The 23,723-nt window shown below is 37.7% G+C and overlaps 1 protein-coding gene across 2 annotated transcripts in view; it reads right to left on the reverse strand.

Moving 5' to 3' along the window:
• CDH8 (cadherin 8) overlaps positions 1–23,723 on the reverse strand; it is a 323,683-nt gene that overhangs the window by 110,293 nt on the left and 189,667 nt on the right. For both annotated transcript variants that reach the window (XM_033129667.1, XM_033129668.1), the window contains exon 8: positions 8,774–8,910. In XM_033129667.1, the coding sequence (XP_032985558.1) occupies positions 8,774–8,910 (137 nt within the window). The remainder of the gene's footprint in view (positions 1–8,773; positions 8,911–23,723) is intronic.

The raw sequence follows: 23,723 nt of genomic DNA on the forward strand, positions 1-23,723 counted from the left end.
ACACCAGCCTGATATATATACACATGAGGCCAATAGAGACCCTCTAGCTGCAGACAAGCCACCAGCTGACCACAAAGATTATCAGCAAAGCCAGTTCAGACCAAAAAACTACCCAGCTGCCTCAAAGAACCAAGAGAAATACATGTTTATTATTTTAAGCCGCTAAATTTTGACACGGTTTATTATGCAGCATACATAACAGATATAAAGCACAGTGTCTGTATGACTGTTTTGGTCCCCTTTCTCCCTAAGCCCAAGTGGCTGGGAAAAAAAAGGGAGGAGGATGAGTGACAAACAGAGTTTAGCTATGGGACTGATAAGATGACAGGAATGGGAGAGAGAATAGCAACCAGGGTAGGCCTGATGGAGGTGAGGGAGGAGGGTGGAGAAAGAGGAGGAAAGGGCCTGAGAGGGAAGAGAGAAACGTTACTGAGTCCTTACTATATGCCAGGCTCTGTTTTATGCACTCCTCCTGTATTATCACATTTAACTCTTGAACTTCAAATATACCGTGTTTCCCCGAAAATAAGACCGGGTCTTATACCGTATTTCCTGAAAGTAAGATTGGGTCTTATATTAAGTTTTGCTCCAAAAGATGCATTAGGACATATTTTCAGGGGATGTCTTCTTTTTTCATGTACAACAATCTACATTTATTCAGACAGTCATGTCATCTTCTTCTGGAACATGGTCCTAGCATACTAAATGCGTCCGTCTGGCTGATGATCTTAACTGGGTCTTATCTTCGCGGTAGGTCTTATTTTCCAGGAAACACAGTAGCAACTGAGGCTTAGAGATTATATAACTTACTTAAGTCGCACATATAGCATACGTTGAACCTAATATTTTGACTGTGACAATTTGACTCAGAGTTTATGTTTCTAACCAACAACCACTACAGCTTGCAGAGAAAGCAGTGCCAATGACCCTGTTTGGGGTAAGAAGGGAACTTTTAAAGTCGCAAACCTGGCCAGGACATTTAGGAATGATAGAGGAATGAAGTCCCTTCCACTGGATACATATCATTGTAGAAAATCATACTACCAAAATAATCTCAAAATGATACTTCCTGAACAAATGCACAATTTGATAAATCCTCAGAATGAAGTTGGGTGGTTCTGCGGATGACAAGAAGTCCCCTTTTGGGTATATCCTCTTTAATTATATAATAATTATCAAAGTAATGTCTACTTTGTAATCATTAGCATAAGAATTAATACTGCATTGCCATTATTATCAAACGTTTATATTAGACTAGATATTAGCACTTAAATATATTTACTCCTTATCATATACCTCTAAAGGTATAGCAATATTTTTCCCATTTTACAGATAGGAAGACTGAGTTACAGAGAGACATTAAGTAACATACCAAAAGAATGAGTGTGGATAAGTGAAAAAGTAATGATTCCATCCAAGTAATCTAACTTACAAGCATAGCCACTTAATTCTTTCTTATTCTTTGACTTCTAGACTTTTCTGCATTTTCCCCCAAGTCCTTATAATGTCCCTGCGCCAAAAGCCTGAGAGTTAAATGAACCTACTATTATCAGACTTCATAATCCGTTCCAATATCTAGGACCTTTCTCATCTCCCCCCCACTTTATCTGGTACCATTTGCTATGAGTGGCCGGCTTGTTGCAACTTGCACCAGAAAAAGTTGAATTACCACTTGCTGCTTACGTCCTTTCCATCCTTTGTCTACTGTTATCTACAGTAAGAGTTATTGTTGGGGCTTAGGGGAGGGTGTTTTGTAATCAGAGACCAGGGCAAGACATAGGGATCCAAACCTCTTACTTTCTGTCTTAGGACTGAGGGGCTATTAGTCATAGTGACATCCTAAAGGGGTTCCTGGTTGAAATCTGTATCTTCATTCTCAATCTGCACGCTTTTTCTCAGCATATGAGAACAAAAGAGTGTCGAAGACTAAAAAAACGATGGAGAGGTTGTGGGAGGATATTGGGAGAATGGTCACAAAACAAAATGAAAATAAGGGGAAATCCCCAAGTCAAGACCCAAAGACCTGGAGCAGCCAGACAGGAAGTGGGTACCACAATGATTAAAACAACACTGACATGGGTCACCTACAGAAAGATATTCATCTGGGGCCTGTATCACTGATGTCCTTGGACTTGGCATGGCACTGACTCCGATTCTTCCCGATGGGGAATCGCGTACCAGATGATAATCCCTTTCCCAGGAACCTATAGCTTCCCCTTCACTTCCCCATATTTTATTTTCCACTTCCCTTCATTATATCCCTTATTGTTAAGAATACTGATGTCCACCTTACAGCACCTGTATGCTTATCTGAGGTAGGGGGATCCTGATAGGCTCTTGCCACAGGCCTATGAATTCCCAAGACCAGTTGGTCTGACTGCTACAGTCTCTCTGATATTTGGGAGCCCCTTAAACATTGCTGTCCCTGAATCTCACTGTCTACCTCCAGCTCTTATTACCCTTGCCCTTCTGTGCGAGTTACCCAACTGGTGAGTGGTTCCCTCCATCTGCTTCCACTCAACCCTACAGAGGGGAAGGCACTGACTTTGGTGAAACAATACTCCTGATGATGCCCTAGGCAACCGAGCGAGACATCACATGTTTTGAACAGGATCTTGGTATCACATTTGAAGTCCTTAGTTCTATCAAGCTCTGGAAGAATGTGCCTGCTTCAGCTGAGGACCTTTCCGTAGCCATCGGCCAACCTTCTATGCCTGAGCCAAGGGCGAGAGGAAGGTCACTGAACAAACATATAGGTGGTGCAATGAAGAAACAGAATCGCGCCTCACAGTAACACACAGTTCATGAATACCAATTTTGTTGTAGGGAGGAGAAGGGGTAACATATAATACAAATCAAATCAATAATTTTAAATTAAGCTATTACTCAAAGCCCAGGGTCAGGGCTATATTTATAAGAACATACACAATCTATTTGACAATTTATAAAGGTTATAAATAGATTTTAAGCTAAGAGGTATATAGTACTATCACTTTTAATTCAATTCTCACTACACCCCAAATTTTAAAGAACAATTATAATTCCCATTTTACAGATGATAAAACAGAGCAAAAGAGGAGACATAACCTGCCCATGCTGGCCAACTCCGTCCAACTCCCGGACCTAAAATTTCTCTCAACAATGAGCTGCCCATAAAGATATATTTTTTCTAAGTATCCTGGGTTGGACAAAGCAATTATTCTGGCAACTGGGCCCTGTGCCCAGAAGAAACATTCCTTAAGTGCTATCAAACTAGTGTTTTCCCTGGGAAATTGAACCATCATCAGCGAAAAGCTTCATTTGCAATATTGTGTGCAGCCCTCGATAGCAGGCCAGAGCAATACACTATCACTAACTGGAAGAGATTAATTTAACGGGCAGTTATATGCTTCCTGCTTTAAAATACTTCCAGGTAACCAATAGTAGTGCTCTTTCTGTAAATGCCAATTGCCTGCTCCCAGGTACACAGTGTCAGCGGGTCTCCCCACTTTCCATCCTACATCACCAGTTTCTCTGGGAAGAACGCTCTACAAGTGGCATCCAGTGCCTCTAAAACACCCCTGCAGAGGCTCTGTTCTAAGTAAAACGATTTCCCCACTGGCCCCAAACATCCTTTCTCTCTCCTACAGCTGTGCTGTAACCACATTGTTCTCTTAGGTCGGTCTTACCCCACACCCTGCTCAACCTAAAGGAATCCTGAGCGCCATCTGACCAGCCTCAGTTCAAATCTCAGCTCAGTGAAGTGTCACCTAATCACCACCGGAAGAACAAAAAGTAAAGACAAAAACAAAGAACACCTCACCTTTCTCTGCCTTCCTTCACAGTGTTGTTACAACATGCATCTGGTTAGGGGGCGGAGAGGAGGCGGGAAAAACCTATGAGATCCCCGCGTCCTGATTCCGGAAGTCCTGGGTGAAGGCCGGAACGCGTTTTGTTTGGTTTGGTTGAAATGATTACTCGGGATTTGAATCAGTTGGGCAAGTTCTCTGCTCGTCATTGAAAAGTACTATCCCCTTCATCTTTTTCAGCCACTGGTACTTACAAAACAGTCACGGGGATGTAAAGTACAGCATAGGGAGGGAACATAGTCGATAATGTAACAACTATGTATAACGCCAGGTGGGTACTAGACTAATCTAGTACTGCATAAGTTATATAAATGACTAACCACTATCCTATACAACTGAAATTAATATAAAATAATACTGAATGTCAACTATAACTGAAACAAAATGTTGAAAGAAAGAAAAACACTATCCCCTAAAACGTACTAGTTTGTGCTCTCTATTCTGTTGCTCAATTTCCTGATCTCTAAAATGGGAATAGAATTCCAATCTGAACCTTCCAAAGCTCTGATTTTTCCATTAGGCAATATTCCCACCCTCGGTTACCAACGTTAAAACAGGAGGGTCTGATTGTGTTAATTCTTTCTTCCATTGCACACCTGTCGCTGCAAAAGCCTTCTGCCTTGCATAAAACTACTTCATTCATTTGCTTCAGGAAATGATGTGGCAGAAGTTCAATTTAAGCAGGAGAATGAAAGGGAAGAAGATATAACAGAGGTTTCTGACTTGGAAAGCATCAAAGAATATGTAATCTGCAGTTAAACTACATGGGGGCGGATCCTAAATTTCCCCACCCACGCACCCAACCCCTGCTCTCAATGAAACTACTGGCCAGTTACCTAACCTGTATCTGAGTTCCCTTGTCTGAAAAATACATACTGTGTTTCCCCGAAAATAAGACCTAGCCGGACAATCAGCTCTAATGCGTCTTTAGGAGCAAAAATTAATATAAGACCCGGTATTATATTATATTATATTATTATATTATATGAAGACCAGGTATTATATTATATTATATTATATTATATTATATTATATTATATTGTATTGTATTATAAAGACTCGGTCTTATATTATTGTAAAATAATTCTGGGTCTTAGATTAATTTTTGCTCCAAAAGATGCATCAGAGCTAATTGTGCAGCTAAGTCTTCTTTTTGGGGAAACACAGTAACATAGTGACAGTACCTACTTCCACAGAGTGAGAATTAAATGCATCATAGGGCCTATGTAATATGTTTTCAGTGTTAATTAGCCAGCTAAATTTACCTTAAACCTTCACTACTGTGGTAAATAGCAGCCATGCACGACCGTTGCAGAGGATGGGGTTGGTACCAGCAGAGATACTTAGTGGTGATACGCTAGATAAGGCCAATCTCTTGTTAGCACATGGACTAACAAGACTTGTTAGCACATGGACTAACCACTGGCTCCTGTAATGAGATGTGCCAGTTGATTGTGATGGCAAGCTAGACCTATTACCTCTGAAATACTTGGGTAATATACACAGTGAAACAGCTCAGCCTTGGTAAAGTGAAGCTGGCATGAGAGGAAAGAACCTCATCATTCTCATTAAGATATAACAGATGGACTTCCCTAAAAATCCATATTTTAGCTTAACTTCATTTGTTTAAATCTTTGTCTGATGAGATGGTGTTCTGAGAGTAATTTTAAATTGTTCTGCCTGGAATAAATATTTCTTTAACTTTATTAGAACCTCTCCCTAAGGGGTTCTGTTGTCCTGGGAGGTTTTAAATATTCATCTCATCCAAATACAATAAATCTCCCCTTAGTATTTTTCCCCCCAACACCTGGTCTGTGGCTTTGCAAGGTAAACATTCCATGATGGGCTAAATAATAAAGCCAAGTCAAAACAAGTCATTGAGCCATTTTCATAGTAATTACAATTTTTCTTAAGTTCTCTGCAATCTATTTCTACTTCCTTTCATGATTTAGAAAAGATGGCTTGAAAAGCATACATTTAAAGTTTCTAAATTTATGCCCACCTAAGCTTACATGTTACAGCTGAAAATTAAAGTTCTCTTTGTACCCCTATTCTTTTTGATTCTAAGAAAGATATATGCAAATTTTTTTTAAAAAAGCAGACTGATATCTAAGTTTACAGTTCCACATTTCTTAAGATGCTTAACCTCCTGAATTAAGCTTGCTTCTTGGCCTAAATAGTTCTATGTTGTTTGTTTAGTTTTCAATCTCTGAGTAAAAACAAATTAATTAATTAATTTAAAAGGTGAGAGTATTCCCACTGTTTGAACAGAGTAGTGTAAGTCTGAGTTCTATATTTTAAATTCTATCAGGTTCATGGACAAGCTAAAGGTCTTCGTGTGGTCAGAGCCATTCTGTATTTGTTGTCTATGGAGCCAACTGTAAACCTGAATCTGGGACGTATCTGAGTGATTTCTTTCAAGCCGTGAAAAATATTTCACCTGGTCTACATTTTGATAGTTTTATTTTTTGTAATCTGATCATACTGAGTTAATAATAATAAGTCTATCATTTTAAAATAAACTTAATATTTTACTGATACACATCAAGGCTTGATTTTTTTCATATTTATTATGCTACAATTTTTAAATATAATCCTATGTTCATTGAAGATGGGTGTGATTGCACTTTTTTCACACCATCAATACGGCACTGCTTGTAATTCCCAACGCTCATTGTCTTTTTCCTTACCTCTAAGTTTTTCTTTATGGACCTCTCAGCAGATTCCGAATCACCTTTCATATGTAAGAGCTTCCAGGTGCCACTAGGAGGAAAACTGCAAGAGCACATGGGGTTTTGCCTATTCTGCTAGCTGCTATATCCCCGTCACTAGAAGAGTGCTTGGCAGGTAGCGAAGGCACAATGAATAATTATTGAGTGAATGAGCAAAGGAATGTCTTCTCTGACTGGAGCTGGTACCCGTGTCAGCCTGGAGTTCACAGCTCATTACCCTGGAGCATCTGCTTTCGTGTCTGTCTTCTTACTTGTCTGTGATTCCTCGCAAATGAGTCTTTCCTTTCTGGATTGCCCCTGAAATGTTTCTTAACCACCTGCTCGGTGTGTATTCATTTCTTTTCACTCCTTCAAAAACGGAGTACATGGATCCTGATAATTAGGGCTTCTCTGATAAATATTTAAGTGAAGGCATCCTTCTCATAAAAAAGTGTCACGGATTAAGGCTGACTCGACTAGGTTGTGCTCAATATATGCGAAAGTTCTTTCAAAAGTAATTACTACCTACATACTTTAAAGGAAGCTGTGATCCTGTTGAGCATTTTTATAAAGCTTTAAATCAATCTAAATAGATATAGTTTTACGCAGAGGCTTAAGGTGATAATGCGGCGTCAACTTTGTAAATTATAAACATGTCATGCCTGTACCTCTACAGATGGGGTTAGCACGTCTAATAAGCCAAATCCACCCAGTGGTATACTTTGTTTGCTTTACCCATTAGTGTTACGGGGGGAAACTATTGCCAGAATAACACACTAGGGAAGAACACAGAACTCATACCTAAGCCAGGAAAAACACCAAAATACCCAAAGCTCATCATCCTCTCTCCAGAACCCTCCATTTGGTAGGGTTGAAACTATATATCAACTTGACCTTATGTTCTTTGCCTGCACTTAGGGTTGCTACTAGAAACAGACATTCTTGGCTCTTGAACCTTCACTTTTTCACACAATGTTGGTTTGTTTGTTTGTTTGTTGCTGTTCGTTTTTTAAGCCTCCATGGAGGACATTTTCCCCATATCTCAAAACAAGGAAAAACCATGTCCTTCCTGAAAGCCTGGATTACTTTTATTTGCACAAAGTAATCATGTATCTCAGAGATGCTTCCCCTGTTTTCACATTAGTTGTAAAAACAAACAGATTTTAGAGAGAGCCCAGAGCGGATTTTGGTTTTCCACACACTATGTTGTATGTATGTCCATGACATTTTCTTAATATTGGTTTTTATTATTTTTTTTTTCTGATTTGCAACTCCCTCCAGAGTATATTATTATCTTCCTTGCATCTGTGGAAACTGTGACGTCCTCATCAGGTCCTTTTTGGTAAAAAGAGATGCAGATAATATGCACAATGTATTTTGTTTGGAAATAAAACAAACATCATGTCCTTTTTGCATGTCTTTGTATGATAAAGGAATTGGTGAGGCTGAGTGCAAGTTCTCCAAGACAGTGTAGCACTAATTTTTACCACATAGCTATTGTATAGAGACTCAAGTAGTAGTGTCATTATGTGCATTGAAAGAAGCTATCATCATTAAAAATGGATAGAAAGACTACCGTGTTATTTTAACAACCCTAAAAGTCTTTTAGAAAAAAGTTTACATTTTTGCATGTAATTTATGAAAAAATTATATTGAATATAGAATTTTAAAAGTCTAGAATGTGTAAAATACATTAAACTCTGAAAAATAAAATAAAAAAATCTATAATCTCATCTCCTCATAATATATGTATTGATAGTGTGAAGTTTCCTTCTATATTTTCTGCCTGTTTATGTGTATATGTTGTGTGTGAGGTTCAAATATGTGAGCAACGGTTTCTATAATATATGTTAAGGTCTGCTCATTTAAATTGTAGTGTATAGTTCTTGAGTTCTATTTTTTTACCTACCTTTTTAACGCTAAATCTTCCCTCATTTTTAATTTGCAAAACATATTTAATGGCTGAATAATGGATATACGATATAAGAATATTTGGGTATGAGAATGTTTCCTTCCCACATATATATTACAACCTTTGGTAATTTACCACAGTATATGTCATTTCTTGCTGAGATGATTCATTCAAAGGCTCCTTGAGAATAATAAAGTTCTGATGCCAAAATATCTGATAGAAACAAGGACCATTTATCCTGTGATCACTAGGCATAAAGTGAATCCAGTCACACGAGGAAAAAATTAAACCCAGGCACTTACTAATTTCGGTAGCAATGATTGTTATGTTGTGCCATACACTTAATTCTCTGTCAAGTGGTGTTGCCAGCGTTATCTTCCCGTCATCTGCATTAATGTTGAATTGTCTCTCCAGGTCAGTGTGCCGGTCGATGGAAAACCTACAAAACAGATATATCTGTAATCTACTTCAATGTTGATATGATCCATACATTCCACAGCAGACCTTTAGAAATCCTTGGAGAGCCATCGTCGTGAAGTCAAATGGATTGGGAAACTCAGCGGCATCATCATTTGTAAAACAAAATGACCGAATGAGGTGTAAGAAACTTAATAATTATTATCCGAGGAGTAATTAGCTACATATGCAACATGGAGGTCATAAACTGCCATCAGTTTCAATAGGTAGCATCTTCAAAAATGGATGCTGATGAAGAGTTAATTGGACAATCCATCACGTTTATTGGACAGCTTATGATAATTAGCAGTTGCCACAAAATACCATACAGAACAATGAACTACAAGCCCCAAGCAGGATGGTGCTAGGCAGCATGTTATTTATGGCAGTTCAAAGCAAATATGTGCTTGGGTTAAAATTATATTTGACTAGACAACATGTATATGTTTTGGGTTTTGCTGCTGTTGGTTTGTTTTGTTTTTATTTTAACTAAAGTATGTATTTCAGCTTTCTATTAGTCTATTAGAAATCAGATAGTTGCTGATTCTCTAGGAATAATGATTAAAAGGTAGAATAGGTATTTTAATAGATTTACAATACTAGATCCTATGAAATGAAACATTTTAAATGAACTTGTTAGTAGTTCCTATATTGAGAAAACTTTCAGATAAGACAACATTATGCTGTTTTTTTGTCAGGAGCCAAATGCTTCTCAGGAATACTACATATCCAAATTACATGGGAATTAGTTTTCCACAGCACAGGATATTCCATATCAATATCCTTTTTATACACCCAGATCTGTGCTTGTCAGATGCCATAGACCATAAGGTATATGTCTTAAGAAACACAAGCCATAATTAGGAAAAATAAAATGGACCATAAATAAGCAGTGAAATGAACAGGATGCAATGGAGGCCCAAAGAAGGGTGGTGTTGACTGAATATTTGTGCTTCCCTGAAAAGTCATATGTTAAAATTCTAACTCCTAGTGTGATAGTATTTTTTAAGTGAGGCCTTTGGGAGATAATCAGGGTGAGATTAGGTCATGAGTTTGGAGCTCTGACAATGGGATTACTTTCCGTATGGGGAAAAAAGGAGGACACACAGTACCAGTCTCTGCTCTGTCAGTGAGATTACCACAAGAAGGCAGCCATCTGCAAACCAGGAGGTGGACTCTCACCAGACACTGAACCTGCAGGTGCCTTGACCTTGGACTTGCCAGCCTCCAGAAGTGTGAGAAACAGATTTCTGTTGACTAAACTGCCCAGTCTGGGGTATTCCATATCCACAGTAGCCCACACTAAAACAAAGGTCATGCATAATTCCATTCTAGGAGGGAGGGCTGGAGGAAGCCTTTATGGATGAGGTGGCCTCCTAGGAAGTACACGTGAAATCTCTCTATTCATTGATACTCATTGTCCCTAAATATGAAATACGGTTCATGGCTATTGGTGCTGAGCATTCTTTCTTTGTATATGTCTTTTTATGAACATGTATTATATAATCAAGTTTAGACTATGTTACAAGAAAATGAAGAAAAAATAAATTCCCCATAATTTTCTGCCTGTAGGTTTGTACTGTTACTATTTTAGTGGATTTCATTGGAAACAGTATATATTTATGCATTTATGCATCTCTACTTACTTATGTGCATCTACTTATTTGTGTCTATATCTACTTATAAAGTCTGATGGATTAACAGATAGATGGAAAGATAGATAGATGATAGATGGATCGATAGATAAAAATATGAATAATTCCTTCTCATTTTAGCCATTTCTTTTTCATTAGAAATATAATAGTATTCATGTCCTTTATATCAGATGTAAATACCATTAAAAAAAAAGGCATCCCTGTTAAATCCTCCTCACCAAAGACAAGCATCATTAAACTGTTTGGAATAATATTAAAAAGTACTTAATTTTATTGACAATAGTTTATTGCTAAATTCCTTGAAAGAAGTATCGTGTATTATGAAATTGTAATTCCTGATTTAGTAAAGACTGAGCTGCAAACAAAACTAAGACACTGCCTTGAACGGTAAACGGGAGAAGTCTAATCACTGACACTCATGCATCCTAAATCCCATGCTCCTTTGCTGTTTGATTGCTGTCCAGTAATTGCCTAGAACTTCTGGCCTAGAGGGACACTGGGAACAATGATAGGGTTTTAGAAGTTGGTATTAAAATTAAAATACACCAGGCATTTGTAAACAGACCCCACACCCACACCGGAATGATTGGAGAAATTCAGAAAGGATTTAAGAACCCAGAGGCCTATATGGGTTAACAACAGTCAACTCAACAGAATCCTGAGCCTGAGAAAGTGCTCCTTGGGAAACTTTCGAGTCTGTTGTATTATGGAAAGAAGACCAACTGCCATCCTCCTGGGGAACGATGACTGTTGATGAGACCCATGCGATTCCAAGTTTTACTGTAAAATAACTGAATACACATGTGTTTTGCTCCAGATATCCTGTACACTGTGACTCTTAAAAGAACTAAGAAATGTCCAGAGGATTAATTATCACTTTCTGCCTCCTATTCATAAATAAACTTTGCGAGCATTGCTGGGTTATAGTAATTTTATTATCTCACTGCTGATATTTCACACATTTGTGCATCAACCAATTTCCCCGAGGCCACGGTAAACAAGAACAGTCTAATCACTGACACTCATGCATCCTAAGCCCCATGCTCCTTTGCTGTTTGATTGCTGTCCAGTAATTGCCTAGAACTTCTGGCCTAGAGGGACACTGGGAACAACGATAGGGTTTTAGAAGTTGGTATTAAAATAAAATTTAAAAAAAAGTTGTTTGTTAAATTCCTTATTCAAATCTGCATCATGCAGACCTCAAATTTGGAATACATTTTATCTCCATGATTTATACATAGCTGTTTCTGGGATTATTAATATATTCACTGAGCCTCAATTTCTTCACTGGTCAAATATGAAGTACTCATATCTTGAGGTGGTTGTGAAGACTGAAAATAAAGCATGAATCAGTCTGTGGTACGTTGTCGGTGTTAAAGATATGTTTGTCCATCACCATATATTTGATCTCATTTACCATCTTCTATCATCCCTTCTGCCCTTACCTTCTGGTAACCACTAAACTATTGTCTGTGTCTACGAGTTTTTGTTTCTTTATTTGTCCGTCTTGTTCCTTTGCTGTTTCCAATTTTATATCCCACGTATCAGTGAAATCACATGGTTCTCGACTTTTTCCTGGGTGGTGAAGACACAATGTGATATATAGATGGTGTATTACAGAATTGTACACCTGAAAATTATGTAACTTTACTAACCATTGTCACCCGAATAAATTTTAATTTAAAACATTTTTTTAAACTAACTGAATTGGAAAAAAAAAAAAAAGATATGTTTGTCATCATCATCACCAGAATCACCATGTCCCATTAACTGAAACTTTAATAAACTTCCCTACTTGGGAGGTGATGGCGAAAGTCCCTTTCTTAACAGTTTATAAACAGCATAAAACTGGAAAAACGTTTGGGTGTTAGTTAACACCTATAACACTAACAGAGGCTAGGATTTTTTTCTCATTTTTTTAAAGTTCCAGTTCATGACAGACTTTATGGGGTGAATCATAAGAATTTATAAAATCAGCTATGCATAGAGCCCTTTAGTAAGATCAGAGGTAAGAATGTCATAATATTACAAGATTACACAATGGAAGGAATCGATGGGGGAAAAAAAGATTTAATTTAAAATTTAGATTCAAATGTACCTCAACTGTTTCAACAAGCTCTTGCTGCCTACGTAGACATTTCACACATGTTATTGCCCAGGAGACTTTATGATATAAGCTCCCAAGAATTGCTAAACAGCCCCAAAATCTTGACTCACCATAGAAAACAAGCATACATTAACACTAAACGTGTACCAAACATAGTGCTCCAGGCCTTTTCCTACTTCCTTCCTCCTCTCCTTTGTTTCTTACAGAATGAATAAAAGAAAAATCACTTAATTAGGTGTTATTTAGTGGCTCTCTGTGCCTTTGCTACCTAAATTGTAAAATGGAAATTACAATAGGTTTTGTGAGATTTAAAAAGAGATATTGCACACAAAGCACTTATTACAGTGCTTGGCACCTAATAAGTGTTCAATAAATACACACATTTAAAATAATGTTATTATTACTTATCTGGAAACAATAGGTTTCTACTGATGGTCCCCAGGTCCCTTCTCAGATGTAAGCTAGCAGCATTCCTTTCACTCCTTGCTTCTCTGTCCCCAAATAAGATGTCAGTTTAAGTGATAAAATAAAGCTGAGGAGAGGGAGCAAGTGGGGAGGCTGATACCTGCCTCTCTGGCACCATTTTAGGTGTTTATTTTTCCACCAACTTTTCTGACCAAAATTGTCTGATGAACTGACCATTGAGGTTCAAAAGTTGATTGAACACGTTTAATTTTCATTCATATTGAATACTGTATGAGCTTTTTAAATTGTAGTTAAAATTATCCACATTAAAAAAAAACCAAAACCTGAAAGCACGCCATTTCTGGAATGTTCTCGAAGGTGCTTGCTCCATTACAGCCCCTCCCCCAAACACAAACACACATCCTCGCTATGCCACTCCATCTCCAGTTGCAAAGATCCAGCTTGCTTTCCTCTGGGCATCGAAGCTGCCACCACCCACTCCATTATCTCAATTTCTCTCCTCTGTTCCTGCTGATCCCACTTTGTGACACAGCCACATCGGCAGCAATAAAGGACACTACTTAATTATAAAACTCTGATATAGACGCTTTCCTTAAGCCAGTTAACGGAAAGTAATTTCAAAGAAAAACAGAGTGGGTTAAAAATAGCAAATCTGGAGTGACCACTCCAACTTTAGAATCCAGTATACCATGTCAGTTCTCAAGATGTCATGATTTTGTCTAGATGTCTCAGAAGCAGATCCAGGAGCCACACTGTTTTCCGGGATTCCCAGTATCTTTCTGAATCGCTGCACATAAAGTACAAGAAACAGCAGAGAAAGCGGAGCTTCCTCAGTGGGATCTCACCTGTGAGATCTCAGCTGCGGGATCTCTCTGAAACTAAGCAACTACTGATATCTCATAGCCTTATCTCTGTAAGTAGGGGAAAATACGTCCAGTACATGAGTCCTACATTAGGCAAATAAAGAAATAAATAAATACAAGGATGAGCCAGTTCCTCAATCTGTAAGCCATCTCTTCAAGGCCTGAGGAGCTATGGAAATGAAAATCCAGAAGTGGAGAGATATAAATAAGGACTATCTTTCAGATCCTTTAGTAGCCTCAGGAAAGGCAGAATTTCCCAAGTGACACTGGAAAGATATCCCAAAAGTCTCTGCAGTAGTGTTTGTCTGCACCACTCTTCACCTCTTTCGAAATATCTGCTCCTATTGGCATTTCCATAGAGCATAGTCTCCGAGCCGAAGAGATGGGAGGCTACGTTTGGTTTCCTAGCTTACCGCTCACCACCCAGAGGAGCCCTCTGCACCTGGCCCATCTTTGCTCATCTTCCCTTCCATAAAAATGCCCTTTCTGTCATTCTAGTGTTAAGGATTTGCCAGACTTTTGTGCTTTTAGGACAAGGAGAGAATGTTTGATTTTATATATCATAATATTCCATTGGCTAGAATTTTGCATTGTAGTTACTCAACAACATTATTAGGAGGATGTACAAATATTTTCTGAGCATGGATTGTCATGATGTGTGAAACACAGTGCTAAGGAAATATGAGAAAAAGGAATACATGGGCTAGAAAAGGAGTAAAAAAGAAAAAATAATAATTAGTTTGGTTCCTACTATACCTACTGAAAAGCTCAATGTCTTCTCATTTATATCTAACAAGTCATTGGATTTGTATCTCCAGTACTGAAGTTTCTTTCCATCCTAATTTCTTTAAAATATGCATGTATTTGATTTGCTGTTCCTTTGCAGAATTACTTAAGATGCATTAGAGAAAAGATCTCGTTTTGAGAAGAGCAGAATATGCTTTGGAGAGTCATCTTCCTGCCATAGTAAGAAGAAACTTCTTATTAACAGAGTGGAAAGTGGTGTGTGAGAAAATGGGCTCCTTGGGTCATGTTAACATCAATGCTATAATGATGGAAGTTTTGGAAATAGACATTCTTAGTCTAGTACAATGGATATATATTTCAGAAACTGCCAAGTCCTTGATAACCAATGTTCACAGAAGCCCTATTTAAACTTCCTCATTTTATTCCAACAAATATCGTGCTTTGCTTTAATACTACTGTTCCTCTAACCTAGTAGAATGTCTTAGAAGTAAATTCTAAGTTCTTCACCATTGTACTTCGTGACGGCTATACAGATGCAAGAAAATTCCTACCTAGATGCTTAGCACCTTATTTGGAGATTCTAATTTACCCTCCAGGATTCTCATCATGAACACCAACTGATGGTACCAACTCACTCATTGAGAGTAACTTGCAGAGACCAGAAGAAAATTTATGAACACACCACTGGTGCAGTGGTTGAGAAGAGGTAAAAATGGACAACTGGATCTTACCGTATTGGGAAATAGCACCTTTTTCTGCATTGCTGCCACCACCATTGGTGTTATATAAAAAATTTAACCTGATTAATATGTTTCCTCAACTAACACAACCCAACTATTTATATTTCATATCACCATTTGGCACATAACACCTCCTGTGTGTGTGTGTATGACTTATATTTTATTGTCAACATCCAAATATTACATGTACATATATTCATTCATTCATTCATTCATTCATTCATTCATCATTCAAAGTATCTCCTAGGTTCTTCCCAATCTCACCCCCAACTCTATATACATACACAGAACCTATGTCATCTGCTCAATTACTATTTCTTGCTTCTTTGCAATAAAGAACATCAGTCTGTTACAACATAAAGAACACTTCTAGAATTTTCAGAACCAAGTTTCCGATATCAAGAAGATTCCTGTTTTCACTGCCAATGTCTTCAGTGCACAACATGGGCAAACTGCAAGTTACGGTCTGGAGTGCACACAAGCCGCTATACTGATGACCTTAATAATCAGATAAATAACAGTTATTCTGAACTACATCCTTTCCACAGTAATATCTGTGAAACACCTGATAATTTGTCCAGGGAATGGCACCTCTCTTGCTAACTTCTATTTAAGGCAATTTATATATATATCTAAACCTCAGTTTCTCATTTCAAAAAAGAGAACCGTAAGATTGCCTTCCTAAACAGGTTAAGGTGAAGTACTGAAAATGTCCTTATGCTTTTTAAAAGTGGTGTTACACAGACTATCATTATTTCTAGAAGACACTCTGCCAAATATCTAGGTATTTTTAAAAACAGCTGCAAAATATTTGAAAGATTGTGGTGTCTGGTGTCCCTGTGAAGAGAGACATAATGTGGTACTTCAACTTGATTTTTTCACCCAAATGATAAAGCTGATTCACCTGATACAATCATCCTCGAGTACCTTTTACTTTATTTAGGGTAAATTATAGGAATCTCAGATTGTAAATCTGTCAGTTCAGATGAGGTCCTATTTTCTGAGGGTGCATTTTGTTTTATAGTTCTTTCCACATATACCTCAGAAAAATAGTATCATGAAACCACGATTTCAGAAGCAACTTTCTGCAGCCATGGAACCAAAAAAAGTTTTTTTCTTTCGAGTGAATCCCAGATAAAATTTGATTATAATCAATTCTTCAATATTTACATAAGACCTTTGGAGAAATTCTAATCCCCCCCCCACACCGTGTCTTCAAAATATTCATTTGTAGCTTAGAATTTTAAATATATTATGATGGGAAAATATCGAAATAATGGAATACAGTTTTAGTCACTATGAAAGGATTAAACTTAAAATTATTACCTGTATTTAATTTCAATAATTTTTAATTACTGCTTCTTTTGGCCAAGAATGATGCTAAGTGTTTGACTAAAGCTGCCTCTATTGGACACAGTGGTTGTGACTTTCTCATTGCTTACAATGAAAGGTGGCAAGCTCTGTAATGGAATCACACTTACATTGCAATGGGTAAGAGTCACCAAATGTGACTGGAAAAGGGTGAGTCATGGTTAGAGATGGCACGAAGACGATATAGCATCTGTTTTGGAACATGAAGAAAGAATAGGATTTTTCCAGATAGAGTATGTAGAGACAGCATCCTCAGCAGAAACAAATGTATGTAGAAAATCTTGAGAGTTTGAATGTGTTTAAGAAACTATAAAATTAAAGGATCCAACTAGGTGTGGTGATAAACAAGATCTGACAGAAGAGCATCCTATCATTTCCTTTCTCATCTTTTCTGTCCATCTCATCTCTTCCTTCCTTTCTTCATTCACTCTTTAATGAATATCTCCTATGTATAAGGCATTGTGTTACATGCCGAGGCAAACATAGCCTTAGTCTCATATAACTGAGTCTACATGGGGAGAAAGACAACAAAAATAAATAAAGCTTTTCATAACTTACAGTGATGTATTAACAAAGAAAGAAGGGCTGAGGTGTATAAAATATTACAAAACTATTCCAGTCAAAAGAAACAGCAAATATAAAAGTCTGTGTTAGGAAGATGTTCAGTGTCCTTAAAAACCTTGACAAAGGATACTCTGGTTCAAGTTCAAGATTCAGTTGGGGAAGGGCATTAAGGAGTATGGCACGAACGACTTTGAAAACTATGCTGAAGAATTTATTTTTTTCACTTGTATGAAATGGAGATCCACTTGGAAAAACATAATAGGAGAGTGATACGATCGAAACCATTGCTGAATTCCATAGAACTTTCTGTGATATAGATATAGACTCTGTACTTTTAAATATGACAACCACGAGCTACATGCGGGTTTTTAGCCCTTGAAATCTGGCTAGTGTAATTGATAAAATGTTTATTTTAGTTAATTTAAATCAATTTTATTTCAATTCAAAGAGCCACATGTGTTTAGTGGCTATCATACTGAATAACACAAATCTAGACTGAGTTAGAGATCACTTTGGCAGCTGTCGGGGTATTAAAAAGTAAAAATAATGTGTGGGGAGAAAAACAATGGGGCTATTGTAACTGCTTACATTAGACATGATGGTGTTTGAGTTTGGAAGGGAAAAAACAGAACAAAACAAAACAGGTCATGGTGATTATTTGGATGTGGGAAGTAAAGGAAAGGGAGGAATATTGAAGAAACGCCCTTATGCAAGGATCATACCTGTTCTCTAAACTGTATTGCTTTCAAATTAGACAAATATTCTTTCTTTTGTCTCCTTATCGCCATTTAGGTACATTTTGAATAAAATATACCAAACTGGTCAGAAACATTTTCATACATATTAGCAAAATATAATTATTTTTTTTCCAGAAATACACAGAATCTGGAACTTGCAGTGGCTATGTGAAATTTATCTCTGGTGTATGCTTTTCTATCTGGGACATTAGCAGCTGTGAGGATAAATTCTTTTATACTGAAGCTCCCATGCTGACTTTGATCCCATTCACCCTAAGGTCACAGGAATCCCAACCCATTTCCATGAATCTCCATAGGCCCATGATGATCTAAAGATGTCAGGAGAAATCTAGGATGAAGAGTATCTTTAACTCCCTAAAATATCTTTTGGGGGCTGTCAATCATATCAATGATGACTTTTCTCTATCTAAAAGGATTCAAAAATGATAGATGCTACATGGACAGTAGAATAGAGATGGTGTGAGATAGAAAAAGCACATCATTATTTAGCGGTCTGGACCATAGGGCCACACCCAGAATTAAGATTTAATCATATACTTAATGCATTTATGTGGCCTTCCGAATTTTCAGCATCTCTGCTAAGCTCTGTATAGGAGCTTCTCATTTAATCCTCCTTATAAATTACATGAGTAACTCATATAACTTGTCCTCTCAATGTCTGTAGTTGTAAAATCAGGATAATACGCATTTTCTCCAGTTGTAAAGTTAGTGAGATAAGTATACTATCCTGACTATGGTTTCTGACACATAATAAACTGTTACTAAATGTTAGATAGCTATGAGGATGGTGATATTGGATTATATGAGTTTGTCCAGTTTTGGTCAAAATCATTTACTGTATAGAATGATTTTGTAAAATCATTGACTGTATAGAAAAAAATGTTTATGGAAAACAAGCACACCCAAGAAATGATCAAAGAGTAGTACATATCCATATTAGAGATGTTTTTTGACAGTTTCATAAAGTTATATATACTTTGACATTTTAATTGGACATTCAGGCTCATTTAGTAAATAGTAAGTGCTTATAGTAACTGAGGGAATTAATAGGTAAATGAGATGTGGCCTGCTAACTCTTAAGGGCTGGAAATGCATTTATATTAAAGTAGTTTGTTTGCTTGCCTAATAAACAACGGTAATAACCTAAACACACCTCCCAGTGTGCAATCAGATGTAATTTTTTTCCTAGGAGGACAAAAGCATTTTACATATACAAGTATTTTAAATGCTCATCCCTAAACACAGTACCTGTCTACACGGTATAACCTAGTCATGTCTATTTAAGCAGGTGCAAATCTCAAGATCGTGTATTGCACTTGGTGTTTAATAAAGGTGATTCAGACATGCTTCCTCTTTGGCGAGTGAGCAGAATCCGCAGCTGCTCCTCGTCTGGGCCTTACTCCTTTCCCATACCTGTTTTGTCCAATCTCAGATCCCTAACTTCAAAAGGATATTGAGGTCTGAAGGCTGTCCTTTGCGCCATGAAATATATATCCCGTAACTCTGATACTTCAGGGGTCAAAGGCCTTCTATAAATCTTATCGTCATTTACCATGAAGCTCCATACCCTCGTAGACTTCCCAAACTTGATTTGTATCCCGAGGCCTATTTGAAAGGCATTTCAACTAGAACTATTCCACTCCCTGGCAAACTAACTTGAAACACGGAGGACAGAGCTAGTAAACATTTGGATGGATAAAATGGATAAAAATGGCATTTCTCCATTTTTAACATGTTCTCTTCCTAAAATATGCAATATTATGTTTTCCTGTGCAACACTAAGTCAAATCTGATCATCCTTTATCAAACGAAAGGTTGCACAATACATCAAGTCATAATGTAGAAATCTAAGGGAAAATAAAGGCTTGGTTGAAATGACTCCCATAAATATTTGAACATCAGATAAGGATGTCAATCTCCCTTTGTTGGGATGCAAAATAGGGGATTTCTTTTGCTTTCTGAGTATAATAATGTAGATAACACTGCTCAGCCTATACAAGCAAGCATCTTTGTTTCACTCAGAATATAAAAATTAAGTTTTGTTTCAGAGGGGACAGAAACTTCACCAATCAGTAAAAAAAACAAACAAAACAAAACGACAAAACAAACAAAACAAAAACCTTTCAAACACCAGGTCGGTACTTTCCAAATTGCTTTTCTCTCTCAAGACACTTATACTATTTTTACCACCCCAAATCACGTATTTTAAAATCTTTTATCAATACATGCAGTTTGATAGTTTTTGATAATTATTAGCCAGGTTTACCATGTCACACTAGTAACATTTCAGCTAAATCAATTTGCCACCTTAGTGTTTGCATCTCCAAATGTAGAACACGTAGGTATTTGCCTAAAGGAAGCCACCATAGTGTGTTGGGAACATGTAGATTTGGAAGCTAGATGGCTAGCAGTGTGAATTTACTCAAATTACTTCACTGGTAAAGAAGTTCAGGGTGCTTATCTGTGGTCGCCATAGTATGCTGTGCAAATTTCCCTTAAAGGAAGGATGTCAGAGCCACAGGAGAGTAGACAGCCTCCAGCTGTCTGCTCCTTACTCTCTGCCTCATTTACGGAGAGCCTCCTCTGTGGAGGTAAACTGAAAATTAAGCAAGCAGACAAATAAAGGCTCTACCATTCTGGCATGATACACGTCTCCTCTGATAATCAGCATTCATCCCAGAGACCCACTGGGTTGGGCCAAGGTTTTGCTGGAACCGCACTGCAGTTTGGAGTCTCCCCTTGTCATCCGGTACCTTGTTCCTTTGCTTGCATTCACAAGTGCGGATCCCTAACAAATACCGTGCACTTCAAACTCCCCCTCCTTCTGAGAAAAACAACCACTAACACATCTGCTTAATGGGAGTTAAGAATATGTGTAATTCAGAGACTTAATGTAATGAAGTGGAAAGGAGATATATGCTATGTGAAGGGCACTGGATTAATACGCGTTAAGAAAGATCCACAGATTTTTCCAGGCTCACTCGTTAAATACCGGCTCTCACTCACACTGGAGAATACATATTAGAATTTGTTGAAGATACTACAGCAAGTCTGTCCCAAATGAAATTCCAGCACATGCCACCTCGTGCTTTTAGATAGGGAAATGTTGCTGGAGTCAGAGAATTTGCTGGCTCATTGAAATGCAGACACCAGAGTTCCGCTAAGGCAGCCACCAGCCTCAATTCCAAAAGCCCTATGCTGTAGTCATCACTGAGGTTTGAAGAATGGAAGGGGAAGGTAGAAAAATAAGGTTTCATAATTAATTCAGGCAAGAAACCAATTTTCCACTCCAAGAAGGTAAACATCACCGTATTTCTCAGGATGTCCTTTCACAGCCTGTGTGGTCATCATGGAGGTTTTCCCAAAAGCTACACTAAGTGAAGCCAGATTTTTCTGGTAGATTCAACATGAGTGCACGCTGTCCTGGTCCCCATGAGACTAAAGTCCCAAGGGCTCTAAGGCAAGCGTGGGGACTGTCAATTCCCATCACACATAGCAGGAGTCCAATACAAAGAATTTCTTTGATGGCTACCGGTACATAAATATTTTTAAAATCTTAGGAAGTTTCTCATACAAAGTTAACGATCCTGGAATTAATGATTTGGGGCCAGCTGTTCAAATTACGGATGAAAATTCAAACTCCCGTCAGTCTAGTGCAGGGGTGGCAAACATTTTTGTATAGTAAATATTTTAGGCTTTGCAGGATACACTGCCTCTGGCACAACTAAATGCTGCAGTTGTAGGGCCTAAAAAATGAGGGTGGCTCTGTTCTAATAAAACTTTATTTAAAAAAGAAATGCAGTATGCCTGATTTGGCATACAAGTGATAGTTAGTTGACCTTTGACCTAGAGCAATAGAGTCACCATTTTCACTAAAGTCATGGATCCTCCCTTAAGCAGGTTCTAGGGAAAGAAAAAACGGGGACTCCTTTAGTAATAAAAAGATACATAATCTATCACACATATAAGAAGAAGCGTTGTGATACTTGCAATGCTCAATGCATTAGAATCTAAAGCAGAGACCAGTACAGGAGCCTCTGTGACTTTGCTTACATCCCATACCCCAGATACGCTGCAACACTACACCACGTGTGAGGACTCATTGTTCTGCTTACATTCTCTCCTTCTTAAAGAGTGCAATGCACACGAGCAAATTAACTTCTCTGTGAAGTCCTAGTGCAAAGAAACTTGAGTTCCAATTGATCTGGCCATGGTGACTTTAGTCCCAATAGTGTTCCTTAGAGGGCAGTTATGGAGATGCTGCCCTTGGAGAAAGGCAGTGTCTATCTATGAGCTTGGACGATGAAGTTCACGAATTTGTTGCAACGATGTCGCTAACCTTTTTTGACATGAGAGGGATTATTCATTATAAATTTGTACCAACTGGAAAAACAGAAAACCAAGTTTACTATATTTGGAAGTGCTGAAAAGGCTGCGTGAAAAAGTTAGACAACCTGAAATTTTCACCAACAATTCATGGCTCTTGCATCATGACAATGCACCAGCTCACACGGCACTGTCTGTGAGGGAGTTTTTAGCCAGTAAACAAATAACTGTATTGGAACACCCTTCCTACTCACCTGATCTGGCCCCCAATGACTTCTTTCTTTACCTGAAGATAAAGGAAATATTGAAAGGAAGATATTTGGATGACATTCAGGACATCAAGGGTAATATGACGACAACTCTGATGGCCATTCCAGAAAAAGGGTTCCAAAATTGCTTTGAAGGGTAGACTAGGCACTGGCATCAGTGCATAGCTTCCCAAGGGGAGTACTTTGAAGGTGACTGTAGTGATATTCAGCAATGAGGTATGCAGCGCTTTTTCTAGGATGAGCTCGCAAACTCAATTGTCTGACCTCATATTTGTTACATTTAACAGGCACAAATGAACTTTTACATTATAAAAACATGTTTTGCTAAACATTGGTTTGCAGCCTCTATATGGAAAATTTATAGGAAGATACAATTTTGAACCAACTGCAAGTGAAGATGCTATTTAGAGCCCCATGTAATGAAATAAACCCCTTAGTTATGAATCAGTTATTATATTTCACTGAACTCCAACTGTTTCTTTCTCACTGCTTAATTTCATTCTAGCTTTTGTTATTATGCCTAAAGAAACCATTTTAACATTTTTTCGCATGCAGTTTGAGTATCAAAAATTCCATCTACAAGTTTTCAGCTTTTTGCCTCTAATTACTCTACTGGTTGCTGTAACTGCTTTAATAAATAATATTATCTGAGTTCTGCTAGTCCCAGAATTCTAATGTCCCTGTATCACATATTATTTATTATTCCTCTGAGGAGAAAAAGAAGACTTTTTCTACCCAAAGCATTTCTTCAGAGAGAGAGAGAGAGAGAGAGAGAGAGAGAGAGAGAGAGAATAAAAAATGAGAGAAAATTATAAACACACAGTCCATGCTCCAAATAAATACTAGGTTCTCTACAGTGTGAGGTATTCCCACGTTAACATCATTTGTTAACATGTACACTTGCTTCTATTCAAATTCACTAGGAAACTAGGAAATCTCTTCCTCCATGTGACCCTAAAGCTCCAGAATC

Source organism: Rhinolophus ferrumequinum, chromosome 15 (assembly GCF_004115265.2).
Source record: "Rhinolophus ferrumequinum isolate MPI-CBG mRhiFer1 chromosome 15, mRhiFer1_v1.p, whole genome shotgun sequence".
Taxonomy (NCBI): Eukaryota; Metazoa; Chordata; class Mammalia; order Chiroptera; family Rhinolophidae; genus Rhinolophus; species Rhinolophus ferrumequinum.